Source organism: Bidens hawaiensis, unplaced genomic scaffold (assembly GCF_021521415.1).
Source record: "Bidens hawaiensis isolate Kalapana, Puna unplaced genomic scaffold, B.hawaiensis_p1.1 tig00011184_1, whole genome shotgun sequence".
Classification (NCBI taxonomy): domain Eukaryota; kingdom Viridiplantae; phylum Streptophyta; class Magnoliopsida; order Asterales; family Asteraceae; genus Bidens; species Bidens hawaiensis.
The window spans coordinates 53,074-72,791 of NW_027491867.1; the positions used below are offsets into that span (position 1 = coordinate 53,074).

General features: G+C 37.3%; 1 protein-coding gene and 1 pseudogene across 3 annotated transcripts; both read right to left on the reverse strand.

The window, feature by feature from the left end:
• Positions 1-1,016: 1,016 nt before the first annotated feature.
• Positions 1,017-3,058, reverse strand: LOC143537340 (auxin-responsive protein IAA13-like; annotated as a pseudogene). The gene is made up of 4 exons (XR_013136038.1): positions 1,774-3,058; positions 1,419-1,527; positions 1,232-1,294; positions 1,017-1,069 (listed from the first exon to the last, which is right to left on the reverse strand). The product of XR_013136038.1 is annotated as an auxin-responsive protein IAA13-like (transcript).
• Positions 3,059-7,259: 4,201 nt separating this feature from the next.
• On the reverse strand, positions 7,260-15,773 carry LOC143537330 (nuclear transport factor 2-like). 2 transcript variants are annotated; one of them, XM_077031122.1, is made up of 9 exons: positions 15,671-15,773; positions 15,416-15,550; positions 9,851-10,157; positions 9,555-9,760; positions 9,299-9,464; positions 8,885-9,006; positions 8,714-8,779; positions 8,520-8,608; positions 7,266-7,740 (listed from the first exon to the last, which is right to left on the reverse strand). In XM_077031122.1, exons 1-9 carry the CDS (start codon positions 15,710-15,712, stop codon positions 7,602-7,604), a joined length of 1,272 nt encoding a protein of 423 aa, XP_076887237.1. In that variant the 5' UTR covers positions 15,713-15,773; the 3' UTR covers positions 7,266-7,601. The 2 variants fall into 2 exon arrangements, with proteins under 2 accessions (XP_076887236.1, XP_076887237.1); XM_077031121.1 differs by having other exon boundaries at positions 7,260-7,740; positions 9,555-10,157.
• Between the last annotated feature and the right edge of the window lie 3,945 nt (positions 15,774-19,718).

The following is a 19,718-nucleotide window of genomic DNA, read 5'->3' on the forward strand; positions in this document are numbered from 1 at the left end:
TTTCTGGATGGCGACATTCATTAAACAGGCCCAAACCCAATAGGGTCGGACTAAACAAACAAAACAAAAGAAACAAACTACACACAATTCACAAACCTGACTTGAGCTTAGGGATGACGTGAAACCTGAACCCGATGGAAAAACCGGAATACCGATCCATTAGGATTTGGGACGGGTTTGAGATTAGTTTAGAAATTTTTCGTGTGTTTGCGATGGGTTTGGAATTTGTAACATACCCAATTATCTAATGACCCATCTACCCGATTATATATCCGATGTACCCAACACAACTTTATGTTATTATATATAATAATTATTTTAAATATAAAATATGATTTTGATGTGAAGAGACCTTCCAGTTTTCAAATCCCAAATGAAGATTTGTTCCCTCTCAGTCCCGCCCACTTCACATTCCGTTATCCCAATTTCCAAATTTTCATTCTCCATTTGTCAAAACTCGATAAGAAACCCAAAACCCGATTAGTATCCCCGAAACCCAAAGAGTAATTACCCGATAAATACCAATGGGATTAAGACGGCCTTTAATAATTGGTATAGGTTTAGGAATGCCTAAACTCGACCAGCACATTAAGTTAAACCCTTGAACATTAAGTTAAAGAGGAGACACCTTAACACCGGGTTGTCTAGATTATACCAATTAAGATTAAATATAAAACAAATGAGCCCGTGGCGTACACACGCAAACAACAAGGTCGAAACATGCATCCAGAGAACATATTGGATCGAAAAAAAAAACATTTGTCTCACAAGTACACTTCTTAGTACTTGAATACACAATGAAAACTGAAACAAACCCATAAGTATAACACGATTTGTAATCGAAATATTTAAGAAACTTGATCAAACCTTTCATGTCAGGTATGGAACTATAATAATCTCACGTCAACAGAAAAACCGAAAAAGAATAGAATGGACCGCAAAAAAAAATAGTGAACCCGAACCAAAACAAAAGCTTCAATCTTTTCTAGTCTTTTAGAGTATTTTTCTTCATCTTTTTAACACTTGAAGCTTCTTTTTGGCTTCTGATTCTTTTCCTGGTACCTTGGAGCTGCATATAGAAACAAATATAATTTATTTTAACTTGTTTACTTATGAACAAGTCAACCCGACCCGACCAGCACCAAAAATGACAATTTTGACCCAAACCGAATTGACCGATTATTAAACTCGCAAAATTAGCGATAATGTAACTTAGATGTGCACGACGTACCAAGTCCATTAGTATCCTGAGTTTTTCATGATTCTTAGTCTTTTCACAGTGCCCAAAAACATCCTGATAAAACCATAAAAAGATCAAGTAGGCTTGACAAAAAACCGAGTAATACAGGTCAAATGATACTCATTTGGTCAAACCCGAGTCTCTTGTAGTGTTAAAGGTTGACTATATAATATAATACCTCCACGGAACATCACCTACGAGCATCCAATCTCCTTCTTTATCTTCATAGGTTAGCACAAACTCAGAAGATCCATCCAAAAGCCGAGAGCGTTGCTGCTTTTCTCCACCTACATAATATTTCAACCCGTTCATCAGTTCGGTTATGCTTTACTTCTAACGGGCCCAACCCGTTTATGATATTCAATGCATAAGTATAAATAACTTTGTAAGCATATTTGAAAGTGTAAAATTTTACAAAAAAATTATTAGTTTTTTTTTGGAAAAAGGATTTTTGGTCAACCATGCACGGCCCGTTAAGACCCGAAACCCGACCCCTGGCCCGCCCATTTTGCCCGGATGAAAACTGTACTTACGGATGGATGTGAAACTCGGGCATGCTTTCAGGAACATAGTTTCAAGAGCTAGAGCTAAAGTTTCATAGCAATCATGTGCATTCAAATCGACTTTTCTTCCAATCGGCAGCCCGTCCATATTCACTTTCACAAATCCCGAATGCCCGGTTTCTTTGGCTGTAACTTCATCGTTCTTGTTTTCGTGGTCAACGTGTTTTTTCTTCTTTGAAGTGCCGGTCCCACTTTCGCCTTCATTCTTGGAAAATTTTGCTTGGTTAAGCAAACTGTTCATCCTATAGGTCTTCACAGGTGGCCATCCCACCACCTGACTGTAATCAAGATTTAAGCTCATTTTAGATCCACATTTCATAGTTTTTCACTAAGAAAAAATATATAAATAGGGTGGCCCGTGCAACCCATTTATATAAACGAGCCAAACGAGTTGACAGGTTGTAAACGGGTCATAAACAGATTAGCGTTCTAAAATATTTTTTATTCATTCTAATTTTCTAGGATTAACGGGTCGACCTGTTTAATTTAACGGGTTGTAAACGGGCTGTAATTTGAAATCAAGTTCCAAACGGGCCACAAACGGGTTGACATGTTGTAAATAGGTTGTGATATTTAATCAAGTTGTAAACGGGTCATAAACAGATTAGCCTATAAAATATATTTTAGTTCGTTCTAGTTTTAACGATTAGCGGCCAAGCTATTTAATTGAACGGGTTAACGGGTCAACCCAGACATGACCCGTTAGATTAAACAGCTTAAACATGTATTTTCCAATTTTAAAGAAACTTTCAAGCAATCTTTTTTTGTTTTTGGCGTGCAACAATAAATGCGGACGGTACAACTCTTAAATGCATGCAACCAAACTATGTATCATCAAAGAATTTACCAAGATTAAATGAAACATATTTTTACAATTTAAAGGAACATTCAAGCAAGGATCTTTTTTTCTTGGTGTGCTACTATAAATGCATACAGTACAACTCTTAAATGCATGAAACCAAACCAAGAATCATCAAAGCATATCCCAATATCAAATGGAACATATTTTCACAATTTAAAGAAACCTTAAAGGCATCAAGCAAACATCTCTTTTTCTTGGTGTGTAACTATAAATGCCTGTAGTACAACTCGTAAATGCATGAAACCAAACTAACAATCATCAAAGCAGATCTCAATTTAAATGAACCATATTTTTTCAATTTTAAAGAAACTTTTCATCAATATCTTTTTTCTTGGTGTGCAACTATAAATGCATATGGTAAATGAACAATATTTTTCCATTTTAAAGAACCCTTCAAGCAACCAACTTTTTCTTTGTATGCAACTATAAATGCATATAGTACAACTCTTAAATGCATGAAACCAGACTAAGAATCATCAAACATTAAAAGCAAATCCCAAGATTCAATGATCTATATTTTCCCAATTTTTAAAGACACTTTAAAGAATCATCTTTTTTTCTTGGTATGCAACTATAAATGAATGAAACCAAACTAGGAATAAGTCAAACACAGCATGATTATCCGTGGTGCCAAAGATGAACACGACACGATAACTAGTCGTGTAATTCTTTCCAAACACGAACCTCTGTTTAGAAACAAGTCAACAAGATACGGCCCACGACCTCTTTAGGGACACGATAGATAATACATATGTATTAAAACAAAATTGCCAAAAGTTTAAAAAACTCTTAAATAATACATAATAATTCTTAGTATCTTTGAAACAAAAATTCATAAAAGCCTTCAACATGTGGTGCTAAAGATAAACTCGACACGATAACTAATCGTGCAATTATTTCCAAACACGAACCCCTTTTTAGAAACAACAAGTCAACAAGACACGGCCTCTTTAGGGACACGATAAATAATACATATGTATTAAAACAAAATTACCAAAAGTTTTAAAAAAGTCTTAAATAATACAACAATACATAATAATCCTTGAATATCTTTGAAACAAAAATCCATAAAAGTCTTTATTAGTATATATAACATAGATAAATAAAATATTTATAAAAATAAAAATATAAACATGTTATTAATAAGTGTTTTATGTTTAACTTGTTAAGACACGACTCGATACATGTTAAGCTCAGGCCCAAACCTGTTAATATCCGTGTGTGTCCAACCGAAACATACACAAACACAAGTGAAAGATGATCATAAATAAGTTAACCTGTGATCACCAGATACAAGACCCAAACCTAGTCCCAACTCCAACTCCTCCTCACCACCATAATCTTCACCACCACCACCACCACCTAGCCTGAAAGGTGTGTCCATGGGAAGAATAAGAAGAAGAATGCAGAAATGGGTTGTAGAGATGTTTTTTGCTTTGTTTTCTTTTCAGGTGAAAATAAAATGAAATGAAAATGGATTGTTTTGATTTTGAACAACTCAAAAGTTGGGTTGAAGAAAAGATGAAAAGTGGTCACCTAAGAGGAAACAGAGCAGGAGTATGTGGTTATAGCTAGGGACCCATTTGTCTGCTGTTTTCATTATATTATCTCATTTTTCTACTAAAACATATTGTTGTCTACATATATATTATGCTCTCACCTTTTACTTTTCTAGTGCCTCTTTTTTATTAAACAAAAATGTTAACTCTTTATTTTGCTTGTTTAAAAATATGATGATGGAATGAATGTTTAAAAATATAACTCTATGTATGTTCACAAAGAGATTGTCTTTCGCATCAAGGTTGTTTTAACGGTGGCGTGTTATTACTTATTATAAGGTCTATAACGAAATGAAAAGCATGCAATACTGCTTTGAATACTTAAAAGATTTGAAAGAACAAAGTTACTTTACTTGATATATCTCTCCAAATCTCACTTTTGTAAATTATTAATCATGATCAATGTTTTTTGTAATTATGATTAAAATTTAAATGATGACATATAATCGAATTGGTTTTAATATTGTAGTATTTAACAACCTTTTTCTTTTACAAAATATGATCTAATATTAGTTGTTTTGTTCTTTGAATAATGCATTTAATTAAGTTAATTAGTAATTTAGTATTGATGATTAATATCAAATTATTTAATCATGAATTAGACGGACATTGTATTTGGTCTTATATTTTAATATATTTAGAAAAATGAAGGGTTGAAAAAGAGGTTATAATTTATTATTATGGTTTGTCCAGCATTCTCAAGACATTAACCATAAAACTCTGTTTGGGAAAGGAGACTCCTACTCATTTCATTAACAGCTGTCACAATCAATAACATCCTTTGTGAGCCCCCCACCAACTTATTAGGCTGAGGGTTGTGGGGGCTCTAACGGGGGCGCGAGTGGGGGCTCCAGCCAATAATATTGTGACGTGTGGCAGAGAGAGAAACTGGATAAGGTGGGTGTTGGAGCCCCCGCTAGAGCCCCTGGCCCTGGTGTGGAGGGGCTCCAGCAGGGGCTCCAGCGGATTTTTTTTTTATTTTTTTATAAATATATTCAAAAAACGTATTATTAAAAAAACTCATAAATTATTAAAAAAAACACACATTAAAAAAAACACATTAATATCTAAAAATAAAATAAAAATTAAAGTACTAAAAAAACATTATTCTTATTCTTCGGCTTGGTCTTCTTCGATCAACCTCTTTCGGATACGTTCCTTTTGCTTTTCCATCAGCATTTGATCTACCGGATTTAGGTTACTGAAGTCTCTTGTAAGGAAGTCCAAATCTCTCATTCGACTTTTTTCCTTTTTGTCATTAAAGACCACCTCCATGGTTTTGTTGAATTTATTGAGGGATTCAACAAGATCGACGATGTTTACGGCTCCCCCCTCAGCCGGTTTTTTCCCCTTGGCGTCCCATCCCAATGGCCGCCTCCTCGGCGGTGAAGACGTTTCCTCCCCCGCAATGTTTAGGTCGAATCCAACGCGGCAATCCGACCCGGCGGAAGTGCTATACGCTCCAGACGAACTAGTTTTAGTCCGTTTCGGCCCTACTTCCGCATCATGGTCCGGCGCCACAAGCTCAACCCACTTGGAACACCTTTTCAACCTCTCCCACAACTTTAAATCGTCCCACGTCTTCACCGTCCCATACCTCCGCAAACACTCCTGCCTCCACTCTTCGACAGTGAAATTGTAAACCGCCAAATCATCACTGCCACTTGGTCTCATACGATCGGCGTTCCTGTTGAAAAGATTAGTAAACAAGCCGACAAATTTTCTGATTTCGGACCACCGACCCGAAATCATATCGGCGTTTCGCTCTGTACTCCCAACGAGCGTATAGAACGTCTCCCTAACCTTTGTCCAAAAAACCTTGCTTTTTTGGTAGTCGGCTGCAAAATGAGTAATTAAATTAGATTTCCAGTTAACTTTTTTATTTAACTTTTTTATTAAAAATAATTTTTAAAAACGTTAAAACAATTACCGCAACGCCGATCCTCAGAAATGACTATCCAAGCCCGACACAAGGCTTCCTTCTCATCCGATGACCACAGAGTGGTTTTCCGTTTCGTCCTCGGAGTCGAAGCCGGTCCCGGCCCGTCCGTTGCAGGTTGTTTTTTCCGGTGGACGCGTCTTCTTGCTCCGGTAGCATCACCGTGTGATTCTTGTGTCTCTGGAACAACAAAGTTAGGAGACGGTTGTATGTTGGATGGTTGAAAGCCGGATGTTTCTTGCGGCCCCGAATAAAACATCGGTTGGTCTGGTGACGACCATAAATCGTCGTCAATATAATCTGAATCTAGGTTTGGGTACCAATTTCCAGACATTTTTGGGTATTATATAGGAGTTTGGGGTATTATATATGAGTTTGGATATTGAAGTTGGGGTTTGATATGGTTGAAATGGGTTGATTTTGGGGTATTATATAGGAGTTTTTAATGTTTTTTTTTTAAAAAAAATCGGAGCTCAACGGCTCTTTTGGGCGGGCCCACCATCTTTTTCTCTCTCTTCTCCCGCGACCACACTCACGCCTGCCTGGGGGCTCGCTCTCGCGCCCCGTTCGCGCCCCGGTTCGTGCCCCGGTGGTGTGGGGTTAGCGCCTGGGGGCGCGAGCGGAGGGGCTCACGCGCCCAGGTTAGCGCCCCACACCCCTCAGCCTTATTAATAACACATATACACACAAATACATGCATTTATTAAAATAATAATAATAATAATAATAATAATAATAAACAATTTAAACCGGTTGGTTCAGTCAAAATTCTTATCAATTGAAATGTTTCATAAAATGATCCAAATACAATAAAGAGGTTTTGCTCCTAAATTTACACTTACCAATTGACTGGAACCTTAACCTTACGAAGTGAGATGTGTTTTCTTACACCTTGATACCACTAGGCAACATGCTCTTTGGTATCCATACGTTAATTCTAAAGTGGCCTTAGATACACAGTGTGGTAATTTGTATATTCAGACAATTGCAATGAGTTTAGATTTGTTGTTGTAACTAGACAACTTACACGATTATAAGTGCATGCGAGTTAGGGTCAATGTTTTTTACGAAAAACAAAAAACCGTGTCATGTTCAAGTTAAACAATTTAACCCGAACCCAACAAAATTGGCACCGCTAAAATCACAACCGACTAATACATATGTGTAATAAAGAACACAGAATTTATAAAATAAAAGACCGTAAAAGACACCAAACTTGGTAAATGTAAAATCATTGTATCTGATTTAAATACTATTTCTGTAGGTCAAAACCCTTTAACCGAGAATAGCACCCGAAAGCAAATATATCGAGATGCATAGACTCAGCACAAGATTTTAAAAACCGCCTCATTACATCATTTCGCTTTCTTTCAAGACTATATAATGTTATATGTGTACCACTAAAAAAATAGCCGAAAGGGTTCACTCATGACCATTTTTAGAAACCTGGCGAGGGTTGGAATAGACGCGGACGACGATGGTAACCATTGCCCCTCGGTCTGGAGTAACCATTGTCATCATGCCCATTTCCTCGGTTGCTGTTGCTATAGTTTCTGCCTCCAAAACGCCCTCTTCCTCTTCCTCTTCCTCTTCCTCCTACATGTGGTTCAAAAAAGTAACTTATATCAGTTTTAACCCGAAACAACTTTTGACAGTCTTTTAAAAAAACTTTTTTGTCATGTTTTTTGGATAAAGTATCTCAAATCGACCCGTTTGTAAGTTACAGATAATTTCATATGTCCCCTCAGAACTTGGTATAACATCAAATTTGCCCGATAAAAAACATAACATCATTCATACCCATTTTCAAATTCATGACATTTATACCCTTCCCTCGAACTTGCATTATGATATCAAAGTTAGAGTGTAAAAAGAATGAGAATGGTACAATGGGCATATTATATAATTGAATTTAGTGAAATGGATAAAATATCAAATTTGAGGGGATCTGAACGGACAATTTGATATCAACTTTTTTAGTCGAGTAAATATAATATTACGCAAGTTTTCAGGGGTACAATATCATACTTACTAAAAAATATATCATAATATCAATACACTCTTCTCTTAATATTTGCATCAGAATATCAGAGTTTAGATAGTAAGTCAAAAGATAAGAGTATAACGGTCATATTATAAATTGTATTTAATGAAACGTGTAGATATAAAATTTGAGGTATTCTGAATGAATAAATATGATATTACTTTCTTTAGTTGGTTAATTATGATATTATGCAAGTTTTCAGGGGTATATGACTATTCACCCGATTAATAAGATACGCAATCATCTATTGATGATTACACAAAAGCTTTTTATAAATTGGTTGATTATATATATACATACACACACACACACACAATACCTCCACCTCGATATGCATTGCTTCTATTTGCTCGCCTTCCTTCAATGTACACCTGCTGCCCGCCAATCTCAACAGTAGACGCCTACGTGATTAATGTTTGAAATTTAATGAATGCAAACCAATGATATTCCAAAAGAATAATTAGTTAATTAGTTAATTACAAGATTTAAATAATACTTGGTCAAACCTCGATTGCATTATGAACACTGGTGATGTCTTCAAACTCAACAAATGCATAGCACATATCAAGATCCTGCTTTCGGCATATTAGTATATTACTCAAATTAGAATCTTTTTTAGCTAAAAAAAGTATTACACCGTTCATTCATTCATTCAATATGGTTAAAAAAAATCTAACCTTTCGGGTTCTGATGGCAACACCATCTGGCCTGATCTTACCAAATCTCTTGAATTCCTCTTCAATATCAGAGACACTTGCAGTTGATGGCACATTTTTCACATAAATAGACTTCACCTCAGCTGGTAGAGCCAATATGCATATAAATAATATGTAATAATGCAAAATGGTTTATAAGTTTCAGATGTATATATGTGATAAAAAGGAGCCGAAGGCACTCTAAATCTACTTCAAACATACAAAAAGATTCCCAAAAAAAAAGCTAATTGTATTAATTGCAATGATACAGGTTTTAGGATGTGTTTTTAAAAAGTTATTTGTGTTATTGAATGAAGCTAATCACAGCATCAGTTGTAACAAAAGGGGCTAAAGATTGCTGTTTGGATGAGTGAATAAAAACTATTAAAAAGGTACCTTCATCATCGACAGCTGATATGTCATCCATCACCTCAGCTGAAGCTGCAAACGTCTGCTGTCCAGATGGCTCAGGCCTATGGTTCAACTCTAAAGAAACTGTACTCTTAGTGACAGGCTGTTCTGTAGGTGCTGATGGCGCAGAATGCCCTTTAGCAGCTTGCAACTTAAACAACAATATGATAATAAAAATCAGTTTAATGACAATTACATATTGAAATGTGTAAAGTACAGCATACAAACATAAATCACATACGATGGAAGCATAAGTATGCTTTTGAGGCTCTCTTACAACTTCCTCAACCGGTGCCATATTTTCTTGTAGTGCAATCACAGAGTTCTGAACCGAACCAGAACCATTTGCCTGCCCAACATAACCGTTTTCAAGAACACTTTCAGCACCAGTGGCTTGCAACTGTTGCTCTTGGAAACTGTAATTTTTAACAGCGCCATTTTCTACAACTGTGATAAATTGTATAAATTTAAACGCTATATATAATATAAAGTATATGCGAGTAAGCATTAATGATGCAATGCAATAAAGCACAAAACCTTGTTCTCGAACAGCAGTTGAGGCGTTAAAGTTGGATACAAGATCGTTAGGGTTCATATACGCAACAGGAAGATGATGAATCGGTTGGTCATCAATGAAGTGAAAGATATCATTCAACACAAAGAAACCTTTCTCCTGAGGTGCAAGGAAGAATGTCTGCACAAAATTCCTCTTGCTGTTGTAATCTTTTACATGCACCGAACCCGAAACCAACACGAGAACACCTCTATCCCATGATTCGAGAGCGTTAACCGTCCTGATTTCTATTCCAGTGTAATTTAAAGACATGACAAGAGCATGGATTTGCTGCATTAAATGCCAATTGTAACGTTTGCCACTAGTTAGTGTATAAATATACGCAAAATAGCGGGTATGCATAAAACAGATCCAAAACCGAAAAAAAACTGACGGTCTGGTTTTATGTTTTTGTAAAAATCGAACTTAAAGTTTGGTTTTGGTTTACACATAATAAAATCAAAAAAACCAGATTTATATATTTTCATTTTTTTATTCTAAGTAATTTTTACGAATTTAATAAATATGTAACTGTTAAATGTATTGCTAGTTGTTTTAATTAGGGTTTTAGCCCATGTAGTTTGCTAAAGCCCATGGGCCCTTTATGGGTTATAGTTAGGGTTTTACTTGTGTATATATAGGTGGTTCCCCCTTTGTATTATTCACACCTTCAAGTAATAAACATTACTTCACTACAACCATCTTATTCTTTACATGGTATCAGAGCTACGGCTCTCGATCCAAACCCTAGCCGCCATCTGATCCGAACCATAGTCTGACCAGCCCGCTACGAGATCTGAAACGAGCTTTAACCTCGTTATACCTACTGTTTTGTCACGAAATCTTTTTTCGAGACACCTCCTACCATCACCGCCGCCACCATCGTAACCAGCAACCTCCGAAACATCATCCGTCAAAAAATCGCCGCCAGCCGCCGCCTGACGCGCCGCCACGCGCCGCCACGCGCCGGCGCGTGTGGGCGCGTGACTGGGTTTCCGGTTACAGGATTTTTTCCAGATCTGTTGTTTTTTACTTCCGAAGCTTCCTGTGTTGTTAGTTTTCTGATATAACAACCTTTTTTCCGTCTGTTTCGGTTATTGTGTTCGAGTTTGTTCAAGCACCTAAGCCACCAGATCTGAAACAAACCCCAGCACCGGTTTCCGGTTTTGTTTCAAACCCGTCCAGCCAGCCACTGTCGGAGTACTGTCACTGTTAACGCCGGATTTACTGTTCACGACGAGTTACTATTCACTGCCGGAAAAGTTATTGTTCGCTGCCGGAAGTTACTGTTCACTGCCGGAATCTACCATGAGAAACGAAAAACACACGTATACATTTACTAAGGAGGAGTATGATCTGATTCAACGGTTTCTTGCCTCCTAGTTGAATCCTCCTCAAACCAACTCAGCACAACCGGGTAAGTTTTCTAGCCTCGACTCATCGTGGGTAATCGATTCTGGAGCCACACATCACATGACTGGGAATCGGGGTATTTTTTCTAGTCTTCAAAATGTTTCCCATGCACCGGTACGTCTTGCCGATGGATCTTCATGTCCTGTTCTAGGCATAGGATCCATCAGCAACTCGGAAAACCTAAAACTGTCTTCTATCCTATTTGTTCCTAAATTTCCTACCAGTCTTTGTTCAGTGAGTCAGATTACCAAACAAAACAACTGTTCTGTGACCTTTTACCCAACTCACTGCGTTTTTTATAAACTAGGAACAAACCGGGTAATTGGTACTGGTTTTGAATCAAGGGGTCTCTATCGTATATCCTCGTTTTCGCATCCTGTAGCAAACTTATGTGATTCCACTGTCAGGGAGGCTCATTGTCGGTTAGGTCATCCCTCTACAGCGGTTCTAAGGCAAATGCGACCAGATTTACCACTTTCCTCTTTTAATTTTCATTATGAGTCGTGTCAACTTGGTAAACATACCAGGCGTCCCTATCCCCCTAGGGTGCCTAATCGAGTTAGTTCTTGTTTTGAACTGTTGCATTCTGACGTATGGGGTCCTTGCCCTATCAAATCTACGTTGGGTTTTGAATATTTTATTACCTTTATTGATGACTATTCTCGCACTACTTGGGTTTATTTGATGAAATCTCGTAGTGAGGTATTTTCCATATTTCGAGAATTTAATGCTTATGTTCAAAACCAATTTAACACCACCATTAAAACTTTACGATCTGATAATGCTAAAGAATACTTTTCCACCGACTTTTCTTCATACTTAAAAACCAACGGCATTATTCATGAGTCATCGTGTGCGTATACATCTCAACAAAATGGTGTGTCCGAACGCAAAAATCGTCACATATTGGATGTTGCTCGCACAATCATGATCCAGTCACGTGTTCCTCATCGTTTTTGGGGAGATGCCGTTCTCACTGCCACATATCTGATTAACTGCATGCCCACACCCGTTCTTCATGGTAAAACACCGTTTTCTGTACTATTTCCCAACGATGATCCATTTCCTCTCGCACCTAAAGTTTTTGGTTGCGCCGCCTATGTTCATGACCATCGTCCAAAAACCATCAAACTTGATCCCCGAGCCATTCGTTGTGTCTTCCTTGGTTACTCACGGGTTCAAAAAGGGTATCGGTGCTATAGCCCATCACTTCACCAATACTTTACTAGTGTTGATGTCACCTTTCATGAGTATCTTTACTTTCCCGAGTGTTCCACTCCTGTTTCTGACCCGTTTCCTGACCTCGATATACCCACATCTCCCTTCCTCCCCACCATTCTTGTGTCGATTCCCTCTACAGATCCTATATCTGCTGATTCTGACCCACCGACTGAACCTCCGCCGCTACTTTTCACATATGCTAGGCGAGGTAAGGGTCAAATATCAGAGACACTTGATTCACATCCAGACCGCAACCCCGAGATCTCCTCAGATCTTCCGTCTGCATCCGAACAATCTACACCTCTCACTGATACATCCTTACCCGATCCAAACACTACCCCTGATACACCCGTTTATGATCCTCCTGGTGCACCACTACCCGATATACCTATTTCTTTTCGCAAAGAACCCTGGAAATGCACTCGTTACCCGATTCAGGACTATGTTGCCTACACCCACCTATCTTCTGAATCTCATGCGTACACCACTACCCTTGATTCTTAACCGATTCCCAAAAATGTGACGAGCGCTCTCGCTCACCCAGGATGGCGACAGGCTATGGAAGATGAAATTGGGGCTCTAAAGTCCAATCATACATGGGATCTTGAAACACTTCCTAAAGGGAAGCGTATTGTTGGTTGTCGTTGGGTGTTTATAGTTAAACTACACCCGGACGGCTCCTTACACCGCTTAAAGGCTCGGTTGGTCGCAAAAGGGTATTCTCAGGCATATGGCATTGATTATGATGAGACCTTCTCGCCAGTTGCTAAGATGCCATCTGTCCGTATTTGTATCGCTCGTGCTGCCATTAATCATTGGCCGCTCCACCAGCTTGATGTCAAGAACGTCTTTCTTAATGGTGTTCTTGAGGAGGAGGTATATATGGAGCAGCCACCAGGGTTCGTTGTTGAGGAGGAGGCCTCAAAAGTTTGCAGACTACGTCGTTCTCTATATGGTCTTAAACAGTCTCCCAGGGCATGGTTTGGTCGATTCTCTAGTGTTATGGGACAGTTTGGGATGCCTCGGAGTGCCTACGATCACTCTGTCTTCTTTAGACACCAGAAAGGAAAGAGGATTATCGTAGTTGTTTATGTGGATGACATTATAATCACAGGTGATGACGAGGTCGGGATCACCGAACTCAAGCAGTTTCTTCAGTCTCAGTTTCAGGTCAGCGACTTAGGTCGATTGAGGTATTTTCTTGGCATAGAAGTATCTCGCTCTCCACAAGGAATACTTCTCTCCCAACGAAAGTATGTCCTTGATATGTTGACCGAATGTGGCTTACTAGGTAGTAAACCTGTTGATACCCCGATGCTTCCTACAAAGAAACTCCTCCCAAAGGAAGGAGATCCAATGAAAGATCCTGAGCGATACAGACGATTGGTTGGTAAACTTAATTATTTAACCGTCACACGACCGGATATCTCCTTTACTGTCAGTGTTCTGAGCCAATTTATGGCTGCACCATACACCGGTCACTGGGATGCTGCCCTTCGTGTCTTAAGATATCTTAAGACCTCACCTGGTTTGGGTATATTATACTCTGATCAGGGTCATTGTCGTGTGGGTGCCTTCACGGAAGAAGGAGATGGTCGGATATCAGGGTTCTCAGATGCAGATTGGGCAGGTTGTCCGATTTCTCGACGATCTACCACCGGATATTGTGTGTTTGTTGGAGAAAATCTTGTATCATGGAAGAGTAAGAAGAAACACACGGTTTCCCGGTCGAGTGCCGATCGGAGTATAGAGCCATGGAAGATGTAACATCAGAGATGACATGGGCACGTCGTCTTCTCATAGAACTCGGGGTTGTTTCTAATGACTTGATGAGGTTATACTGTGATAATCAATCAGCCATTCACATAGCCAAGAATCAAGTATTTCATGAAAGGACAAAACATATTGAGGTCGACTGCCACCTTATCAGAGATCGAGTAGTAGGCACACAAACTGATCCTCCATCCATTCAACCGGTTCATGTGAAGACAAACTTTCAGCTTGCAGACATTCTAACTAAACCGCTCCGGAAAGCTCAGATAGATTTCATTTGTAACAAGTTGGGCATGATTAACACCTATGCTCCAACTTGAGGAGGAGTGTTAAATGTATTGCTAGTTGTTTTAATTAGGGTTTTAGCCCATGTAGTTTGCTAAAGCCCATGGGCCCTTTATGGGTTGTAGTTAGGGTTTTACTTGTGTATATATAGGTGGTTCCCCCTTTGTATTATTCACACCTTCAAGTAATAAACATTACTTCACTACAACCATCTTATTCTTTACAGTAACAAATATATTTAGCTCAAATGTATAACAATCAATTAGGTATTAATTAACAGAATGATTAGCCCAATTTTATAACTTTGGGCCAACGATTTAGGGTGTGTTTGGGATTCCTTATTTTACCTCCTTATAACTTTTCATTAAGTTAATAAGTTACAACATTGTAACTTATGAAACTTTTCCTCTCACAATATAAGCAAACCCAAACACCTTATTACTTTTTCAAAAGTTTATAAGTTATAAGTTGGTGAAAATAAGCAATCCCAAACACCCCCTTAGTTTAATGTTTTCGTAAAAAACATACTTACGGTTACGGTTTGGTTTGGTTTTACATGTAACGAAAACCGAAGAAACCAAACCACATTTATATAATTTCAATTTTTGTTTTTCATTTAAGTAATTTATAAGAATTTAATAAATATGTAACTCAAATATTTTAGCCCAAATGTATAATCATCAATTAGTTATTAACTAACAATAAGATTTACGCCCAAATTTTCAAGCTCAAACGACAAAACCGAAACCAAACGGTTTTCAAAAATTCAAAAACCTAACCGCGCACACCCCCAAATTGCAAAATCAGCAAAATAAGGCTAAAAATGAGCTCAATTACAGACACAGTAAACTAATTACCAGCATTGAGGTAGCAGTCTCTCTGTTAATACCATCAACACGAAGCACCGTGCTTCCATCACTGTAAAACTGGTGAACAAAGTCAGGTTGCGATTGAAGCACCTGATAATAATGTCCTACGAAGTACGTTCCAACCTATATTAATTATTAAACATTAAAACCCTAATAAATAATAATATTAATAAACAACGGTATACAGTTAGTTATTAATTATTATAGTGTAATAGACCACAGAGCAGTTAACGAATAGCATACCTGAGCAGCAGTTACAGGCAAGTTAAACGACGGCGTTGCCATCGGAATTGAAACCCAAAGTATGAATTTGTGTGTGTGTGTGTCGTTGCGGCTTGATTTAGCAGACACATATTTGGTAGTCACATCATTTCAAATTTATACGTTAGGTAGTGGTAAGAACTAAGAAGTAAGACTAATTGGCGTTTTTCATTACACAACTAGCAAGACACTAAAGGTCAAAAGACTCAAAACAATATAACACGTCTTTATATAATATTTGATCGTGTTTACGTCACATTCATAAGGTCTCCTTTTGTAGACGAATCCATTAACATGTCATGTATGCTAATATACTCAGTGTTGCGGTCCACTATTCAATTGTGTATAAACAAGTAATTTTAAATTGAGATATAGTTCAGTACTTATTAAACTATATTTCAAGGTCCACACATGATTTTTCATTAAGTTTCAGATGTCCTTGTTGGTCTATTAATGTTTGAAAACTAAAATGTTTAGAAGCTTGAATTAAGATTCCATATATTGCTTGGAAATGATTGTATAAGAATAATGAGATGTTTAAATATGTTTGTTGAAGGAATTAAGCAAAAGGATTTTGTGGGTGCGCTAGAGTGTGTTTTGATCGGAACGCAATTTGACGTGTTATCCATCTTGATCAGGCTTAATGAGGATTAAAAATCGTTGTGAGGATTCTCAATGTATTTGACCGATTTAATTCGTCCCGATTCAGCTAACGTTGTTGACTTGGATCATTTGACATAAAGCACAACACAAGTCGACTCCTACACTCATAAATGGATTAAATTCATTGCCAAAATATCATATTTATAGTGTCCTAATGTGTAATACTCAGACATTCATAGGATATATACTTAATAATTCAGTATTATTCTCACGACTAGGTATCCTTCTCTAGCCATTAGTTATTCAATTTTATTTGTTACATTGTCAGTTATTTATCTCCAATAAGCCATCGCTTCCCAATACCTCTAAATCCCAGTTTCATCTATTCTACCAAAACTCTTGTGGTTTGGGTGTTTAATTTTTCGATGTTCGAAACAGTGAAAAATTAAATTCTGTTATGTATTTGTTACATCTAAAATTTATTTTCATTAATTATATATATCAAATTTCGAGGACGAAATGTTTTTTTTAGGATGAAAGAGTTGTAATACCCGTAAATTTTAGTTTTACAAAATATGATATAATAATAATAATAATAATGGGAATAATAATAATAATAATAATAATAATTTAAAATTGAAACCTAGATGATTTCAAACTCATGATTGAGCATATGTTTATTATTTGATATTCCAATCATCATCTAGATCAACTTGTTTCAAATTCAAACGTGCTGGACAATTTGGATTAACTCCAAAGCCTCGTTACTTCACAAACGACCTCCGTTATAAATTGCAACAAACTCCATCGCACCCATCTATCATCTACTCTCATCACACCTATCTCCACCTCCCTCACTGTGACTCTTTGTTGCTGTTACAAGTGGCCGACGCCGACTCCATTGCCGACGAACCGTCATGAACCAACCACTTGGCGATCCGAGTTGTTCCTATTTCGCCATATTAGTTTCATATCCCGACGCGAACGCCACCACCTTCACGAATAGTGTACTACTACGACCGCCGCTTACCGTCCCTATTGCTCTCTATTTGACGTCTTGTTCCGCTATTCGGCCACCGTCACACACTTGTGTTCCCTCACATTTTTGTTCGGCTTGTGAGGTTATCATACTCTTTGGAAAAACTTAGAGTTTAATTGACTATGCTTACTTGTGTCTGGCGAACTAAGGTACGGTTTCTGTTTTTGTTTCCTCTTAGTATTAATTATATTTCGTTACTTTAGAGTACGGTTTCTGTTTTTGTTTCCTCTTAGTATTAATTATATTTCGTTACTTTAGAGTACGGTTTCTGTTTTTGTTTCCTCTTAGTATTAATTATATTTCGTTACTTTAGAGTACGGTTTCTGTTTTTGTTTCCTCTTAGTATTAATTATATTTCGTTACTTTAGAGTACGGTTTCTGTTTTTGTTTACTCGTAGTATAAATTATATTCCATTTTATATTCGGCATCCGTCACTTTGTAGCGCGGACTTTTCAGTTTGAGTTCGGTTTATTTATTTGGTATGTTTTATATTTGTTTTTGTACCATGCAATAGATTATATATTTTGTACTCGTCATTGCATGTTCCGTTAGTAACAATTTTATTCGGATATTAAAACTATCTTTGTTATGATCCTTAAAACCGAAAACCATTATGTTGATTCAAGTCAAGAAGTGATTGTTAATTAAGGGTTAAGTTATTGTTGGGTTAAATTGATAAACACTTAAATCTGTGATCAATAAAGGTGACCTACTGGTCTTTCCTCACCTTCCTATTTTATAAAACTAAACGTTTAGAAACAGAATCTGATTTAAGGGTCTCAAAATAGTTTTATCCTTTTACAAATTATTTTATTAGATAATATTAAAGAGTATAATATAATATGGTTTGATAACTAAATATGAAAATAACTCTGAAAGGTTACGATGAATATGAAAGTTCAATTCAACAATAATTATTATTTAATTATTAATGGTGATCTATACACACACATATATGGAACTTATTTGCAAATACCGAAAATGATAGAATGAACGTGAGCATCACAACTATAAATTAAACTACCATAATATTATAGGTTCGCGTACGAGCTAAGGATCGGGACTGTTTATACTTAGTGTGTCCTTGTTCATCGGATCAAGTACGGATTCCGTGTTTTTTCTTCTTTTAGCTTTATATTGTTTTCACCGTTCTCGTAGTGATACGGATTCTGTTTCTTGTTACTTCGTAGTACGGTTTCTGGTTTCTTTCTCTAATAGTATTAATTATATTCCGTTACTTCGTAGTGCGGCTTTTGTTCTCGTTTACTAATAGTATTGAATCTATTCCGTTACTTTGTAGTACGGATTTTCGTTACGCATCGGTTATATTTTGAGTTCAGTTATTTTATATAGTATATTTTAGTTATATGTTTTTAGTTTTAGTACTCTGTTACCCGAGCATTTTCTGACTTGTCGTTGGGGCGTCAACGGGAAGGCACTTGTCGTGACAGTGCGTAATTAAAGTTCACGGCGTCTCTAACTAGTACTTTTGAAGTATTAGGGCCACTTAGGGGCGTATAGATCGATCTTAGCTCCGACTCCTGACTCCTGACATGGCACTTATCGTGACAGTGCGTAATCAAAGTTCACGGCGTCTCTGAAAGTACTCATGTAGTACCTTGGCCACTTAGAGGCGTATAGATCGATCTTAGCTCTGACTCCTGACTCCTGACTCCTGACTTCTGTTTGAGATGGAACAATGTGTGCACGCCACCCACACCGTCTCTTTGGTGCATGGACTAGCTAGCTGTGTACCAGTCTGTTCTGTTTTGGCTCGTGGGTGCTTCCGTTTCACGTGACTTTGAGTTTTTGATATGTGTAGTCACGTGGTCTGATGTGTGTATATGTTATGATATGTTTCTGTATGCGTTTGATTATGTTCTGGCCAAGTGTCAGATCATACCTCTGAATTTTATTAAGTATATGTTTAGGTAAAAAGGGTTGGTTTCGAGTTTGAATTGAAGTTCGTATATTTATTCTCTTACGTCTGTCCTTACCTATACTATTGTTCTTTCCGTTACTGGGCAATTTTTGGCTCAGCCGTGTTTTCTTGTTTTGTTTTTCTTATTTTGTTTTCAGGTAATCCGGGATTCTGGGAATTTAGTGATGAGAGATAAAAAAATGAAGTTCAAGCTTCTAAAAGTTAATTCATTTTGTTTAATAATATGACGTAGGTTGCATTAATTTTTGTTGTATTTTGGATTGTGGCGTTGATTTGATGTCTGTAATAGTAACACGTTAGCCTGTTCCGGGTTGGGGTCTTACATAATGAGTAATTAATGAGTCGTCATGCTGACAAATTATTTCCATCTTTTGTCTCGGGAAGGTGCAAGCCAGTACTTTTACACGTGTTCAAATAAGTGACCTGCTAAAAATTGGAGGTGAAA